This window comes from Scophthalmus maximus, chromosome 19 (assembly GCF_022379125.1).
Source record: "Scophthalmus maximus strain ysfricsl-2021 chromosome 19, ASM2237912v1, whole genome shotgun sequence".
Lineage (NCBI taxonomy): Eukaryota > Metazoa > Chordata > Actinopteri > Pleuronectiformes > Scophthalmidae > Scophthalmus > Scophthalmus maximus.
In genome coordinates, this window is record NC_061533.1 from 15,360,732 (window position 1) to 15,375,720 (window position 14,989).

The following is a 14,989-nucleotide window of genomic DNA, read 5'->3' on the forward strand; positions in this document are numbered from 1 at the left end:
TCAGCTACATGTTTTGGTGCGATACTGTATCTGTTACCTTCAATTACTCAGGAACATCTGGAACCTCTGTTGAAGCAGGTGTTGATAAGGCAAATGAGCATTTTTAGTAAATGGTTAATGTTTTGACTCGGTGCAGACCAGCGGACCGGAGTTAATGTTTGCTGTTGAGGCCCAATAGCACCGTTTGTCTCTTTCTGCAAGACCCTGCCTATATGGCAAAGCCTCTATTAGGCCCTGTTACGTTTCTTCTCACAAATGACCGTTTAACCGTCTTTTCCGCACCCTAACGCCTCGCCTGTTATTACCGTTATTGTCTCTCTTTCTGCTGCCTACATGTGTGAGGCTGGGCCCTTTAATATGCGGAGAGCTTTTCCTAGGCTTTCCTAGGGGCACAGTGGTCTGTGTTTACTCCTCAGTCAGAATGCCTCCTTTCCACAAGTCTGACATGCCTTTTTGTTGCCATGGTAAGCCCTCCCTTAAAATATATATTTCTGCTTTTGGCCCGGGTGTTTTTTTTTTATCTCTTTGGTTTAGAGCCTGTTGCCCTCAGGGCCAGATTTAAATGTGTGTGGGTCTTCAAGGATTTCTCCGCAGAAAAGCCGTTTGGATTGCAGCCTCACCGCCATACAAGTGCGACCGAATTGTGTCATTTCAGGTTTTTGAGCCATCGTTGGAACCAAAGGAAAGTCCAAAAGAGAGGCAAAAAACACAAGACAAAAGCTGATGAAAATGGACCAGATTGGATTATGTCAGACTTGGCATGTGCCTCGTTATGAGGGAAGTCTTCGTTCTGTCTTATCACACTCTGCCTTACAGCTAAATGAATAAAAAAAAATAAAAAAAGGCACACAGCTCTGCTCCTTGGAAAACAACAGCCAGATCGTAACTGTAAATACTGGCTCAAAGTGGTGTGGGCTCTGCATGATACTGTCACAAAACAGGAAATGAGTGGAGGGGGGGGAAATAACATACACTGTGAATTAATTAACTTAGGGGACATGGACTGTTTTTAAAGCCGTTATAGATGGGGCAATCTTTTCTTCAGAACTTGAGATTTGACCAGAAAACAGTTTTTGTATTGGCATGTAGTTGTCACACTTGGATGCCCAGGTAGGCCATGGGTCCTCATTTCTAGAGTGCCACACAGTAGGTTACTGGGGTTTAAGTCAGGTTTGTACTGTGTATAAAGAAATATGAAATCATCACCAGATTGGAATTTAAAGAATCATCTTTAAAAAAAAAAAAAGTACATCACAGGGTGGGGATGTTTGGGTATGGAAACAGATTATACAAGAGTTTCTATGCAATTTTGAAATCAAGCATTTTTTTAGCCTCTGTAATTATTTATAATTATTGCAATGCAACCTTCATGTTTTTAAGAGCCAGGAGGCTGCCTATATTCAACAGGTAATCAAGACTGATTAAGAACTGAACATAGCCTAATTGCATTAGATCTCAGAAGCTGCCAAAACACATGGCCTCGTTGAAAAAAAAAAGGAGCTTATATTTCACAGGAGGACGTATTTACTTATTCGATAGAAAGAGGGAGGGGTATGACTTGTGAGCATTACTTTTGAAAGGAAAAACTCACGTGATGCCTCAAAATCTGCCTTAGCGAACAGAAATTATGTTTGAGTTAAGTTTTTGGGGTTGTGGAAAATGTATGTGTTGATTAAACTTCCAAGTCACACACATAACTAAATATACTATTTTTGTTTTAAAGCCACAAGAAAGTATTCTAGTGCACAGTATGACACATGTTCTGTTCACTCCGCCACATCTGAACTACTGTATCAGCGTGAAGGCCTTTTAAGTGTGCTGTGACATGTCTACAGGTCCTTGTTTAGCACCTCTCTCTGTGTGTTCAGGGCGTGAACGGATACCAAGTGTCAGCTAGTGTCAGGGACAGGAATGGTAGGAAAGAGATACCTGCGGTCTCCACAAACGAAGAGACCATGAGGATTAGCCCTGAAAAAGCAGGAGGCACATCGGGGAGAAAGAAGTGAAAATGTGAGGTGAGGGAGACAGAAAGAGCAGAGTGAAGAGAGAGGTGTAGTTTTAATGGGGGGGGGGGGGTTGCAAATTTTCTCCAATTTAACTCAGAGGAAGCTATTTTCTTGGAATTGGATGGTTGGATCAATGCAGCTCTCAAGTCATTCATTAGTCCATAGTGACATCAACTGTTGCTACATCCATCACCACAAAAAGAAAAACGTACGTTCACAGAGCTCAACCTTATCACTACCTGTCAGTTCATTTTGCATTTAAAGTGGAGAGGCAGGGGTTCAGAAGTGAAACACGTTGATCCAGCCCTGTAAACTATTAAAAGTTCTCTTAATCCTGGCTCCGATGTGATCATCACAGCCAGAGGACACAGTGTCGATTGTTCACTACAGGTCATCCAACTGCAGTGGCTCTGCTAATGCGTCACCCCTGCGATCTGAACTTCAGAATGTTGAACTAAAATAAGTAGATAAACATGTCAAAGATATAACGCGGAAGAAAAAAGAAAAAAGAAAGTTGTGAATGAGTCATATGTCAAAGGTTCATCCATTGTGGACTTATAGAACTCTGCGAGCTGGTCTTCATAGCCTACGGTGATATGAGGTACACAATGCATGATCTTTTTGATAATATGAGTACTGTAATGCACCTCTCATTACCACAGGTCACGCTCATGGCTTCATGTAGTTTATACTTTTCACCACCTTACCCTGAGAGACTAGCACAGGCAGAGCAGGCTGTAAATTGAAATACTCTGTGCGTACTTGGAAAGAAAGTGTAGCACTGGTGTGAGTGTGTCTTAAAGGAGTGTGGGTGTATGATGCGGATCTCAAGGGTTTTAGAGCATCTTCCTTTGAGTACGTCCGAGTCAACATCTGGAACATAGCAGGTTGTGCAAAGATCCATTTTAGTATTCCCCAAACTCATAAACACTCCAGATCAAGGGCCAAACGCACCTCTGTTTCTATCTGGGAGAAATCTATGGCCACAATGTATCAACTTTGATTGGTTAACACTTGGACTTTCAAATATGAGCCCTTCATAATTTAGAAGCTGCTCTAAATGCAGTTGGCCGGGCTACATCTAAATGTTTAAAAGTCAAGTGAAGGAAGGAGGCATTTAGACCTGAAGTTATGTCCTCCAAGGGAACTTTACAAAGATCCTCTCACAGATTTATAGCCACTTACCTAGGAGCCTGAGTCGATATTCATAAACATGGCTTCAAACAAAACCCCCATCCACTATCCCTGCTTGTAAATAAATACATATATGCCTCTTTTACAGACAGCAGCAATCTAAAATATTACCGCCAGCATAATTTTACCACACACATTAATATTTTATGGCACATTGTATTTTACCGCATTGAATCTTAAACTTTCATGGTCGGCCCCAAGGATTTTATACCTAAGGAGTCTGCATCATTATTAGCCAAGACGTATAGCCAGGATAGCAGAGGATTTCCTTGCTTTTGTACTCTTCACCATTTCATAGACACATTTTTTTTATGAATTTCAATTCTGTCAAGATTGGTATCATGTTTGCTTTACTCAGGTTTGGTCTTCTGAGGGGAATAACTTTGGAACTAATGTAATATATACAAGACTATTTCTAAAACTCAAAACTGCATGAGCTTTTTGTGCTACATTTGTGAGGTAAACTGTTATAACATGAGTAACCACGTGTCTTTAATGGGGCCTAATGCACACTATGCCGTGCTTCCCCACAATCCTTTGCCATTTGTTTTCGTAGAAGGGATCAGTTCATGAGACTTACCACCCATATTCCGATTTATAAATTACTAATGGTAAGACCCCATTAAATCTAGTCTGAAGTGTTTAGCTTTGTGTCTAAACAAGTAAAACCCAACCTGTACAGTATCTGCCTCATTATGATGGGAATAAACGCTAACATCTGCATGTGTGTATTTGCATCTGCGCTTGTGTGTATGCCCGTTCGGTGATTTAATTGGTTTTAGTGTCAAAACAAGTGTAATGAGTTTGTGCAATAATTATCAGCCATTTTGCTCTCACTTAGGCTAATTGAGGCTTTATATTAGAGTTAATACTGCTGCCTATGTATAGTGTTTTACAGTTATCAAAATGTTTGGCCAGAAATGGTCCTGCCAGTAATTTAGATTTTTATTTGTGCATGTCAGCATTTTAATGTCCCTATCAACCATACTTATGGGCTTTGACAACCCTCCCAGATGGAGGTCATTGTCTGTTTTGTGTATTTTTTTACTAATGCAAACTATTGTATACAATAGTATCAAAGTCAAGAAAGGACAAGTAGTTGCCTCGCCCAGTGCCTTTGTTGCTTTAAGTTCTAATCTGGATTTTTTTCTTTTTGTTTTAAATAGATGTATTGTTTAATTTTTCTAACCTCTATAGAAAAAAAATAGATTACAGGCATTTCTTAAATTCATTGTGTGTTGTACAAAGGCTTGTCGTATGCTGCAGGAGTGGTATTTAACATGCTCTCACCTTTTAGATTCTCTCTGCACTTTTTTTTTTTAGTTGTCTATCATGTTTCTTCCCCCCTTCCCTGGTTCTCATTTTGCTCCATGTATTTGAAGCGCTTTGTGAGATTCCCATCTTATCCAGGTGAGTATGCGCTGATCCCCAGGCCCTTTGCTCCTGTGAAGAATCTCCCAGGCTATCGGGCTCTCCTGGGGCCCTGTTTCACACACCAAATTGATGTCTCCGACTGGAAATGACACTTTCAGCAGGATTTGCCATTCTAAACCACCCATTCACTCTCAGAGGGATTGCCTTGAAATGCGCCGTAGCTTCAAAAAGCCAATGAACATAGCATGCTTGAATGAAAAGCTGTGATACATAACCTCTCATAGAAAAAAAAAGATATTCTAAATTGCTTGCGGTGTAACACAGCATTTTTTTGGGTGCTTCAAATAAAGACCAACGGTCCAATGAAGAATTTGTTTTTACATGGGAGAATGCCATAGTGTGCAAGGGAGTGAAACAAATATAAAATAAAATCAATAACCGTGTGAATTATCATGTGCGCTTGTCCACCATTCGGTTTGTGGCCCCTATACTTGAAGAACAAAAAAATGCAGAAATGGTATTGTACCTGCAACCATTATGCTGCTAAACAAAGCTAAGTTCACTTCACCCATTCGTACTATAGCACCTGAGGCTTTTTGTGTGTGCGTGTGAGTGTGCACGTGTGTGGAACCTTATCATGCTAATATCCCTCTGTTTGACACAGATGGAATAATTTGTACATACCAATCAGATCTAGTCATCTTTTTTCCAACACTCCACATAAAGGAGGAGCACGGTGACCACGTTGCTTCACTAAAGGACTAGTTATGATATAATTTGACACTGGAGGAGAAAGAAAAGGGAAAAAGGTGTGACCGAGAATCCCTCCCTTGACTTATTTTCATCCCCGAGCCTTTTTGGGGCTGCACGTTTCTCGTAGGCGCCTCTACACACTGGCATAATGGATAAGGGCAAGGGTGTGAAAGGAGCACCTTAAGGCTCCTCATTCAACTCTCCCAATCTCTCCTGCACACACTCTTGAGCTGTGAAGGCCCTCTTTCTTTGCCCTGCTAGCATGGGAGCCCTGTAATAGGCTCTAATTGATAGGGAGGTGTCGGGGTCTTTCTCTATGGGCTGAAGGGATGAGAGTAAGAGAAAGAGGGAGAGAGAGGATTACACGTGGGCATGTGGGGTGGAGCGGGGGAGTAGGAGAGGCTGTGGAGCGGTTCAGACCCCGTTCGTAATGAGTCATAATTTCCTTGCGTTTTTGTGGCGGTTGGCTCATTACTGGTCTGCAGAGGAGCGGGAACAAAGCTCTGGGTAGGTAGGAGGTGAGCTTAAATAGTTGGGGCTCAACACTTCTCCACAAAAGGAGGAAGAAAGCGTTGAATGGCACTTGGAACAGATGCAGTAAAAAAAAAAAAAGTGGCAGATGCAAATTGCGGGAGAGCAAGTCTTCCTTCAAGCACTTTTCCCTTTTTATTTTGTCAGCCGGCAAGCCTGAGAGTCTAATTAGTTAGTGAGGTGTTTCACTTCTGATGGGGCTGTGTCTCGTTATTGTCACAAAGAGGACTCGTAGCAATGGGAGGAAACACACATGTTCGCCAGTCCCCAGTGGAGCCGGCGCGCTGCAATAGTTTCACTGACTTGATTATTTATTTCACCCTATAGAAATTGAAAAAGCTCTGCGACATTTCCCTGCTTTGCAAATGGTGTCGTATATAGTTTAAAATGCGATAAGAGTGAGTGATGCCCACAGGTAATTAATTATGTCTTTAATTATGTGTTTATACTCTTCTCCCCACAGGCAGAATGATTATGGACAAATTGGCAGCGGTTCTAATGAAAATGTGGTCGTCCCTCGCTTCGTGGAGTGTGTGGGCCATGTGTCGAAGGTCACCTGTGGGGCAAACCACAATCTTGCGCTTACAGGTACATTCATGCCCTGTGCAGGCCGGCTATGGCACACAACATTCAATAAACATGTTATCATTATATAATTAGGATTACATTGTTTTCCAATTAAAAATGCATTTTTATCTCCTGTATTCCCTGTACCGGTTATGTTTTTTTCCTCTTTATTATACTTGCTCCTTCAAGAGGTGGATCCTTTCAGTGACCCCTCACTGATTATTATTATTTTTTTTACTGTATATATTTATGATTTTGTATTAATACAGATTATTTATACATGAAAAAGAATCGGAACCAACAGCACACTGCTAAACCATTCATCACCTCTCCTTACATGGCAACTTTCCACATAAATGGTGGGGGAGAGCGGCATACATACTGCACAGTACCACACAGTTAAATATAGTTATTTCCTTGTCTCTATTGTCGATCACTGTGTTTGTGGGTCTATAAAGTTTCAAAACCATCTAATATTCGGCTCCACAGTATTAATCTGCGCAATTACATTTTAAACATGCAGATCTGAACCAGATTCTTCACTTGATCACATTCCATTCCAGAATTGTAGTAGAAATTAAAAAGGAAATTCAAGTATCTGTAAAAAAAACAAATACAGTTAAACTTATGAATCTTCCAGTTCTACAAAAACATTCTCTTTGCAGCCACAAAGGCGAGACTTGCTATTCTACTTAAATGTGCAGCCCTACACCCCAGCAAACAAATATCAGGACAGTGAGTCTATTTAACATTTATATTTATTGATAATGACCTAAAAAGGTCTGTCATGGGACTTTACTTCATGGCAGCGCCACAACATTTGAATTAGAGTTCCCAATTTTTAACAACCATGCCATGTGTAAATCTGAGTCCAAATTTGTTCCTACTGTGGACAAGAGTGAAACCCCTCGGCCTTGTTTCGACTGGTACTGAGTCTGAACATTGAAATAAACTGTATTTTTAGAACTGTTATTTTGAAAAACTCACCAGCACAAATCAGCTGGACAACATCTTCAAGAGGTGAAGTTGACGTCACTAGTCCTGAGCTGTCACAGTGTGCTTCAAAGTTCACCTGTTCTACTCAATATTATATGAATATCAGAGCCCTCAAGCACTCGATCGACGCATCACCTGAGAGAGAGAGAGAAGGAAGGAGAGAGAGAGTCAGTGAGAATATGGCCCTGGCTCCTGATCCATAACAGTCATTGCCTGTTACATACATTTCAGAATTCATTCAGGCTATGAAGATAATCTAGGTAGTCGACAGTTTCCCCTGCAGCCCAATGGATTTATGATAGCACTGTCAAGAAAATGAGGCGAAATGACACAGTAGCTGACTTTAGCTGCAAATAATGTGATAGGCCGTACAGTGGTGCAGCAGCAGCTGCTGTCATTGCAGGTAATAGGCTATAAAGAAGCCTGATAGCAATACCTGTCATTTCTTAATGGCTGACTTCACTGAAGAGCTTTTGTGGCCTTTAACATGAAGATAATAGAAGATACAACAAATTTTACAGCTTTTGCGTTGCATCCATAATTTATCACCAAAGGCCCAGTGCAGCAGCAGCAGCAGCAGCAGCAGCAGCAGCAGCACAACAAGGGCAACATGCTCCTAGAGTAGTGCTGGAGAGAGATGCAAGATGCATCTGCAGGGGGTTGGAGGCCCCCCTTCTACTTTACAATTAATTGAGAAACTGCACTGGGTCAAAACATCTTCTCTCAGTAGATATTATCATAGGTCACTGTCATATTACACAATAGACATGTACTGCATGTACTATGTGTTTAATATGAAATAGAAAAAATAAATCCTGTCATGTCAAAATCATGTTTTGAAGAAATATTCTTTATCCATTTACCTTTTGATGCCATGCAGGTGACGGCAGGTTGCTTCAGTGGGGCTGTGGACGTGCGTGTGGCAACATGAAGGAAAACATCCTGTTGCCGGAGGAAGTGACGCCACCAGGCTCGCCGGTGAGAGAAATTGCTGGAGGATGTTGGCATAGCATGCTTCTGACAGGTCAGTCCCTGCTCATGTTTGAATGTGTTATTACATTTCTCGAATCCAGCAATACGTTTTTGGCCTGCTGCTGTGTGCATTTTTTTTTTTGTCTTTCTGTTCTGTACATGCAGACGTAGAGTACACGCATGCATGTACCGTACACGTTGACATGTCCACGACCTACACATAAAATATGTGTCAATCCTTGCTGTGTGTCTTGGCCCTCACACAGACGTGTGAGCGTGTGCTTTTAGCTGTGGTGTTCATGTATCCACATCATTCATTAAGAGCTCTCCCAGTGCTAGTGCGGCTACATAAACACAGAGGTTGAGGCCAGGGCTGCTCTTTCACCTCACTGTGGAGGACTTCAAAGTCACCTCTCCTTCCACGGCAGATGAATGCTCCCTTTCTGCCCGGCTGATGTATTGGCCCCAGTTGCTGTCTTCCTACTGTAGCATGCCTGCGACTGAGGCCTCGTCATGGAGCCGAGCTGGGCCATTTGTTAGTTTTAACTGTATCTCCAAGACCTGGCTTTGATTCTGAAGGGAGGACATTAATCCTTTTAATACAACACTTTGTAGAGTCGTTTTCCTGTGTTGCTAATGCGTCTATTATTAACCCCATTAAAAGTGTAATACAATTTAAGTTGAGTGCTAAAAGTGGATCATTTGTTGCTCCATTCTGTTTGAATTAATTCTCAATTTATGATCTAAATGATTAAACTATAGGAGTCACCGCACTAAATGAGATTCTTAAATGACCAGGCATACATTTACACATTAATACAAACATTTATGAGCACATATTCACACAGGCATGTCCAAGTGTATACACACACACACACACACACACACACACACACACACACACACACACACACACACACACTCACACACATAGCTGTTGCATTTGCTCTTCTAAATCCCGTAATGTCCCCAGTTTGATCCCTAGCTCCATTCTGTCATGAGGGAACAGAAATATCCATCTCCAATCAGGCCTTAATGAATAGCCTGATGAGTGTCGAGCAGAACTGAATTACCAGATAGATTTGAAGTGCGTGAGAGTGTGTGTGGTTGGATTGGGGGGGGTAGTTAGAGGGTCAGTAGAACAGGACACATGTAGAAATTAATTCTCTCCAAGTTCAAAAAAGGAAATTGGCTAATTCTGTCATACGAGCCTCATGGAATCGTCTTATCTATTGGTATGAGTTCTCATTTATTGGGGTCAAACTGCAGAGGGATGCACGGGGGATAGAAAAGAGAGGTTAGGGAGAGCAAGTCGGACTGATGGAAGGGTAAGATTTGAAAATTGGAAAGAAAGTGAGCGAAAGGAGGGGAGAGAGTAGAAAAATTATGGAGAGAGGGGAAAGACGGAGCTAAAAGAGTGCACGGGAGTCGGAAGCATGAGAGACAGCTTGCCTGGGCCGGAGCATATTGAGGGCAGCAGGTGGAAGAGTGGCACAGTTAATTAAAACGCCTGTCTTAATGTCTCAGCCCGTCACTCCATGGAGAGCGCGAGAGACGGAGAGAGAAAGAGAGGGAGAGAGATTTGGCAAGCTTGAGCTCGACTGCACCAAACCAGCCATCTAGACAGCAAACCAACGAGCCAAACCCACCAGGCCACATGTCAGACAAGCCCTGACACCATGCCCTTCAACCCCCTGCATCCTTTGCAGCAGACGTATAGACACACTTACACGTGTGCACAGAAATACACACATGCCCCGACCCCACCCACGATTTCCTCTTTCTTATCCACATACACCGATTCCAAACGGCCCCCTCTCTAATCTGATTCAGACCCCAAAAAAATCTCCTCCTCTAAAAATAACACACAAAAAACCCCACTTCTGATGTTACTGTTTTGCACTGCAGCATCTGTAGCATGCCTCTAGACTTCCAGCCTTGCAGCTTAATCTGTCTGCTTTTAATAATTCATGGAAAGCGCAGGCTGTGCACTATGTACCGAATGCTGAGGGTAATGGGGTGTTGTGATATTTCTATCATGGCCTGTCTGGAGCACTGAGCGAGTCCGACCAGTAAAGATCTGATAAGCAGTCTGTTCAGTGTCATACTGTAACAACATCGGCTGTCACCGCAGCCTTAGGTGGACGTTTACAAATCCATTCTCTTCTGTGTACCGCAATTTAGCCAAAGTTTCAAGTCACATCAATTTATTGATTTGTGGTATTTCATAAAGACACACAAGCATACAGGGGCCCAATGAAGCATTTGCTGATCCAGAGAATCCACTGTTGTATTAAAATACTATACGGTGTGAATCACAGTCTTTTTTACTAGACATGAATAGAGATGTATTTAACGAGAGAAAACAGAGAGCGTGAGCGGTCCGTCCATCTGTGAGGTGGGTCCAGAGTCGTGCGTCGTGTTGTTTGACTAATGTTTTATCAGACTTTGCTGTATCACGGCGGATTGCTTTGTCAATAACCAGCCTGGTGCCTCAGTGAGCAGGAATCTGAGATTGTAAGGCTGAGTGACAGTCTGGAGATGGCAGATAATTCAAAGAAATTGGAAGTGTGAAATCTTTAAGGGCCATTTCTTAACACGGCAAATGCCAGGGTATCTTTCCATCAGCTGCTGCTCTCACAAGCCACCGCATTGTTAATGGTGGCCTGTCTGTCCATCAACACCGCTTCAGGAGGGATTTAGACCTGTTTGGCGCCTTATCTCTCTGACTGCCTCCCGCTAACCTGACCACTAACCGGACCGTGAGTATTGTGTTTGATCCATGTGGCCAGTGAGAGTCGTAAATCTACCTTCAGCGCAACGTATAAATATATATATTTTTCTGTGCATTCGCTTATTTAAAGGTATTGATTTGTTTGATTATCTTTCTGAAAGTGTATTGGTATATATTCACCGTTACACAACCAGAAACCAAACGTAAGGGCTCTTGTAGCACTTGTTAATTTAGCTGTCAACACCACTGATTGACCCTAGATTGTAGCAGGAGCAGAGACCCTTTGTGTTTCTGCTGCTGTCTTGCTGCATGAATACAGGAAAGCCAGTGTCCGCTTTTGGGGTTGTGCACAAGCACTGTTTTGAGCTGGCAACTTAAAATGTTAGTCAGTGCAAATCACAGAAACATGTTTTTAGCTTTGTGCCTCATTAGGTCCTGAGAAATTCATATGCAAATATTTGTTAGGTACTCTTTTGATAGCATCCAAAAAGCCTCAGAACTCAAGTCCGTTTAGACCTGCCAAATAAAGTTTTTTTTTCCCAAAAGAATGAAGGGGAAGCAATGGAATCAATGTCTTCTATGAATATACATTTCATTAATAAGTTTGAGATCTGGGGCATTTGAAAAACCCAAAATTAACCCAAATGTAATTTGAAATACAAGTTAATTATTAGTTTGATAATGAGGTTTATGATTAAGAAGTTAATAAAAGTAACAAAAAGTCCTTTTGTGCTAGAAAATAAAACTGAGAATTCACACAGGAGTTAAAAAAAAGTGCGCGTGTGCGCGTGCGCACACTAATGTTCATTCATCTCACCAGAACTGCCACTGCTTCTGTGAAAGTTAAGTTTCTGGATATTGACTCTTGCTCTTTTCCCCCCGTGGTCACATACTAACTTTTTAAAGTCAGTCGCTCACACTCACTCACCAAAAACAGTCGAATATAGGAAGTGCTATATAAGAGAACGGCAGAAGTAAAGGGCAAAGGTGGAAGAGGACAGAGAGGAAGGAGGGAAAAAAAAGTTCCCTCCACATCTGCTTATCCAAAATACGGAGAAAAAAAAAGAAGCTGAGATTCTGTCCTCTGTCTGTTTGTATGTACAGAGAAATAATGAGAGAAAATAGACAGAGAGGCGAGGGAGGGCTACACAGAAGGAACCAGAGTGAGGAAAAGAAATAAACAAAGAGCAAAAGAAAGAAATATGTCCCCTATTTTCCCCTTGTAATGGTCTCAATTCCCTGCCAGAGCTCCCTGTCACAGGGAGGTAGTTCCCAGGCCGACACATCTCAAGCTGTTCAAACATCCATTAGGATGTTTTGTTTCATACTCACTACAAATACGGCAAGACGAGAGAGAAACGGGCAAAGGATGAGAGGGAAATTGAGGAAGAAAGAAAAGAGACAAACAGACAGACAGGAGAGGAGAGAGGAGGAAGAGGGGAGCGAGTTTATGGGAACAGCAGAGAGAGAGAAGAGGAAATTTATCAAGAAACTCGTGTGATATTTAATGATCCTTGTATGTGGAGAGGGAAGACCACACCAGCTCGTTCTCCTCCGCCAAATACCGATCCCCTAACTTAATTTCCTGCTCAATTGCTGTTCTATAGTGCATAGTACAGTGATACAGACTGGTAATATAGAAAACAGATTGCCTGTGCGGCGGAGTGGATAAGGCTGAGGCTTGTGCTGCTGGAGACCTGCAGTCTCCAGGGGGGTCTTGTCGGTGGGTTTCACAAAACCAACAAAGCCCATCTTTCCCTGCGACTGGCAGCAGCTGGCAGGTAGATCTTCAAGCACTGGAGGTGGGGAAGTGGTTCTGTGGGTGTGGTGTGTGTGTGCGTGGGTGTGTATGTGTGTGCATGTGTTTTCCCTGCAGTTTGTGTGCGGTGCAGTGAGTCTATTCTTTGTACCGGAGAGTTTCTCAGTCTTCCGTCTTGCGTTTGCTCGTGTGCTATGACTCCAATCCACTCAAATGTAGGCCTGCATGGACAGCAACCATCAATCAGTGCACAGAGCAGTGTCTAACTACACCTACAGTGGGTTTTTTTTCTCCCAAAGACATATATACACAGAAACATACTCGACCAGTATTATTACAATTCCTCCGTTTTACTTATTTCATTCAATAAAGACAAGCTCCATTTTGGACATCCCAAGTGTTGTCAAAATGAAGCTCATTAGCACACACAGACACATACTTGCACTTGCAGAGAACATATACAAATTTACAGTTTAGTAGATTAAATTGTCACTTAACCTTTCACAAAGGACGTTATCTATTTTTCTGTGTTGGATGTTTATTAACTGACATGTAAATAGACTTTATTTTTGCATTACTGCATTCTTTTTGGAAGATTTACACTTTTTTTCATCTCAGAACACATCACAGCAATGATTGCTTTTTACGCCTGAAAGCAATGTAATGACCACTTGAGAAAAATATGTTTGTCACGCAGATTCCTTTTTTGTTAAACTCAAAATTGGCCATCACATCCTTTAGTATTGGACCAAACAGTGAGACAATCATTCATTGTGAATAATTGACTGGAGTGATTGACATACTGATGTGCCTGTCTCAGTGTGTTTTCACGACGTCTTTTCTGCAGCCTGGCACAAAGTAGGCCAGTCTTATCATGTCTACCTGGAGAACTGATGTTACTCGTATCCCAGTTCTCCTCAAGTTGTTTTTTTCATGCAGGAAGTGTCACTAACCTAGTTGCCATTGGGCTTTTGCGCTAATGTTAGCAGTGTGAACCTCCTCTGACCTCTCAAAGTGACAGGGTTTTGTTGCGTAACAACCGAGTGTAATGAACTTCCTCCCAGGAGATGTCATTAAGGACGGGAATGTTTGTCTTCCGCTTGCACCAAAAATGAATATTCAGCTATTATCGCTGCACAGCATTCAGATCTGATATGAATATTGGGTTTCAGCTCGTACGGAAGGGAGACAGAAACCCATTCCAGATGAGTTTTAGTTACTGTCTCTGTGTCTCTCCGATCAGGCACTGGTTTTCTTAATTCATCACATCTAACTGGGGGATTTTCAGCGTGAAGACAGTTAAGGTCATTCCCCTGTCTTTCTACTGTAGACAATTTATCTGGTGTATATCATTCAAGACTCCTCCTAGTCTCTTACTCAGATTTACATATTTGTTTTAACAAATGTCCCGTTGTAGGCCACTAAAGATCTGTAATAACATTGCTAGGGTTTCTGCAATGTGGCCATGCCAAGAACCACAGAGACGTGGATGGGATAGAGTTATTGGAGGGCTTTCCATCATACACAGGGATCACATTTGAGCAAAGGTTTTCCTTGATAAATGAACCCAATTGGTCAGCTTATCGGCTGGATCAACACTGTACGCCTTTCATGGCTCGACTGCTTTTCCCATGTAGGAGGCCCGGCAGAGGGGGAGTGCACCGTGTATGTATGTGTGTGTGTGATATGTGAGAGAACGAGACAAAGAAAGTGGGGGAGCAAGCGAAATATATCCCAACGATTATTTGAATTCCCGTGTTTATTGAAAATGACTCCAATCCAAGGGTGATCCTTTACATTCCAAAAATATGCACTAGAAGCGGAAGGGAGAGCAGCTCTCTGTCCTTGGGTGGGGGGTTCGGTGGCAATGGTACCTTGAACACCTATTCCCTTCTGATTACCATCATCCTCATAGTAAATATAACTACAGGAAGTAATGATTTCTGCTCCGAATTATGAGAATGTTTACACTGCTTGTCGACTGGGGTATATATTTCTGATCAAAGATAAACCGTACAAAAGAAAAATAGTGGTTGCATTAGTGCAACACTGGGAAAGAGGAAATGGTGGGTCCCTGCAGACTGATGTATCTTGTTAAGCATC

At 42.1% G+C, this 14,989-nt stretch overlaps 1 protein-coding gene across 8 annotated transcripts in view; it reads left to right on the plus strand.

Annotated features, from left to right (window-relative positions):
- LOC118313456 (ultraviolet-B receptor UVR8-like) overlaps window positions 1-14,989 on the plus strand; it is a 301,478-nt gene that overhangs the window by 107,440 nt on the left and 179,049 nt on the right. For all 8 annotated transcript variants that reach the window (XR_007030162.1, XM_047329106.1, XM_047329107.1 and 5 more), the window contains exons 7-8: window positions 6,322-6,446; window positions 8,302-8,445. Coding sequence is in view for 7 of the 8 variants with exons in the window: in XM_047329106.1 (XP_047185062.1) it covers window positions 6,322-6,446; window positions 8,302-8,445 (269 nt within the window). In the remaining variant the exon portion in view is untranslated. The remainder of the gene's footprint in view (window positions 1-6,321; window positions 6,447-8,301; window positions 8,446-14,989) is intronic.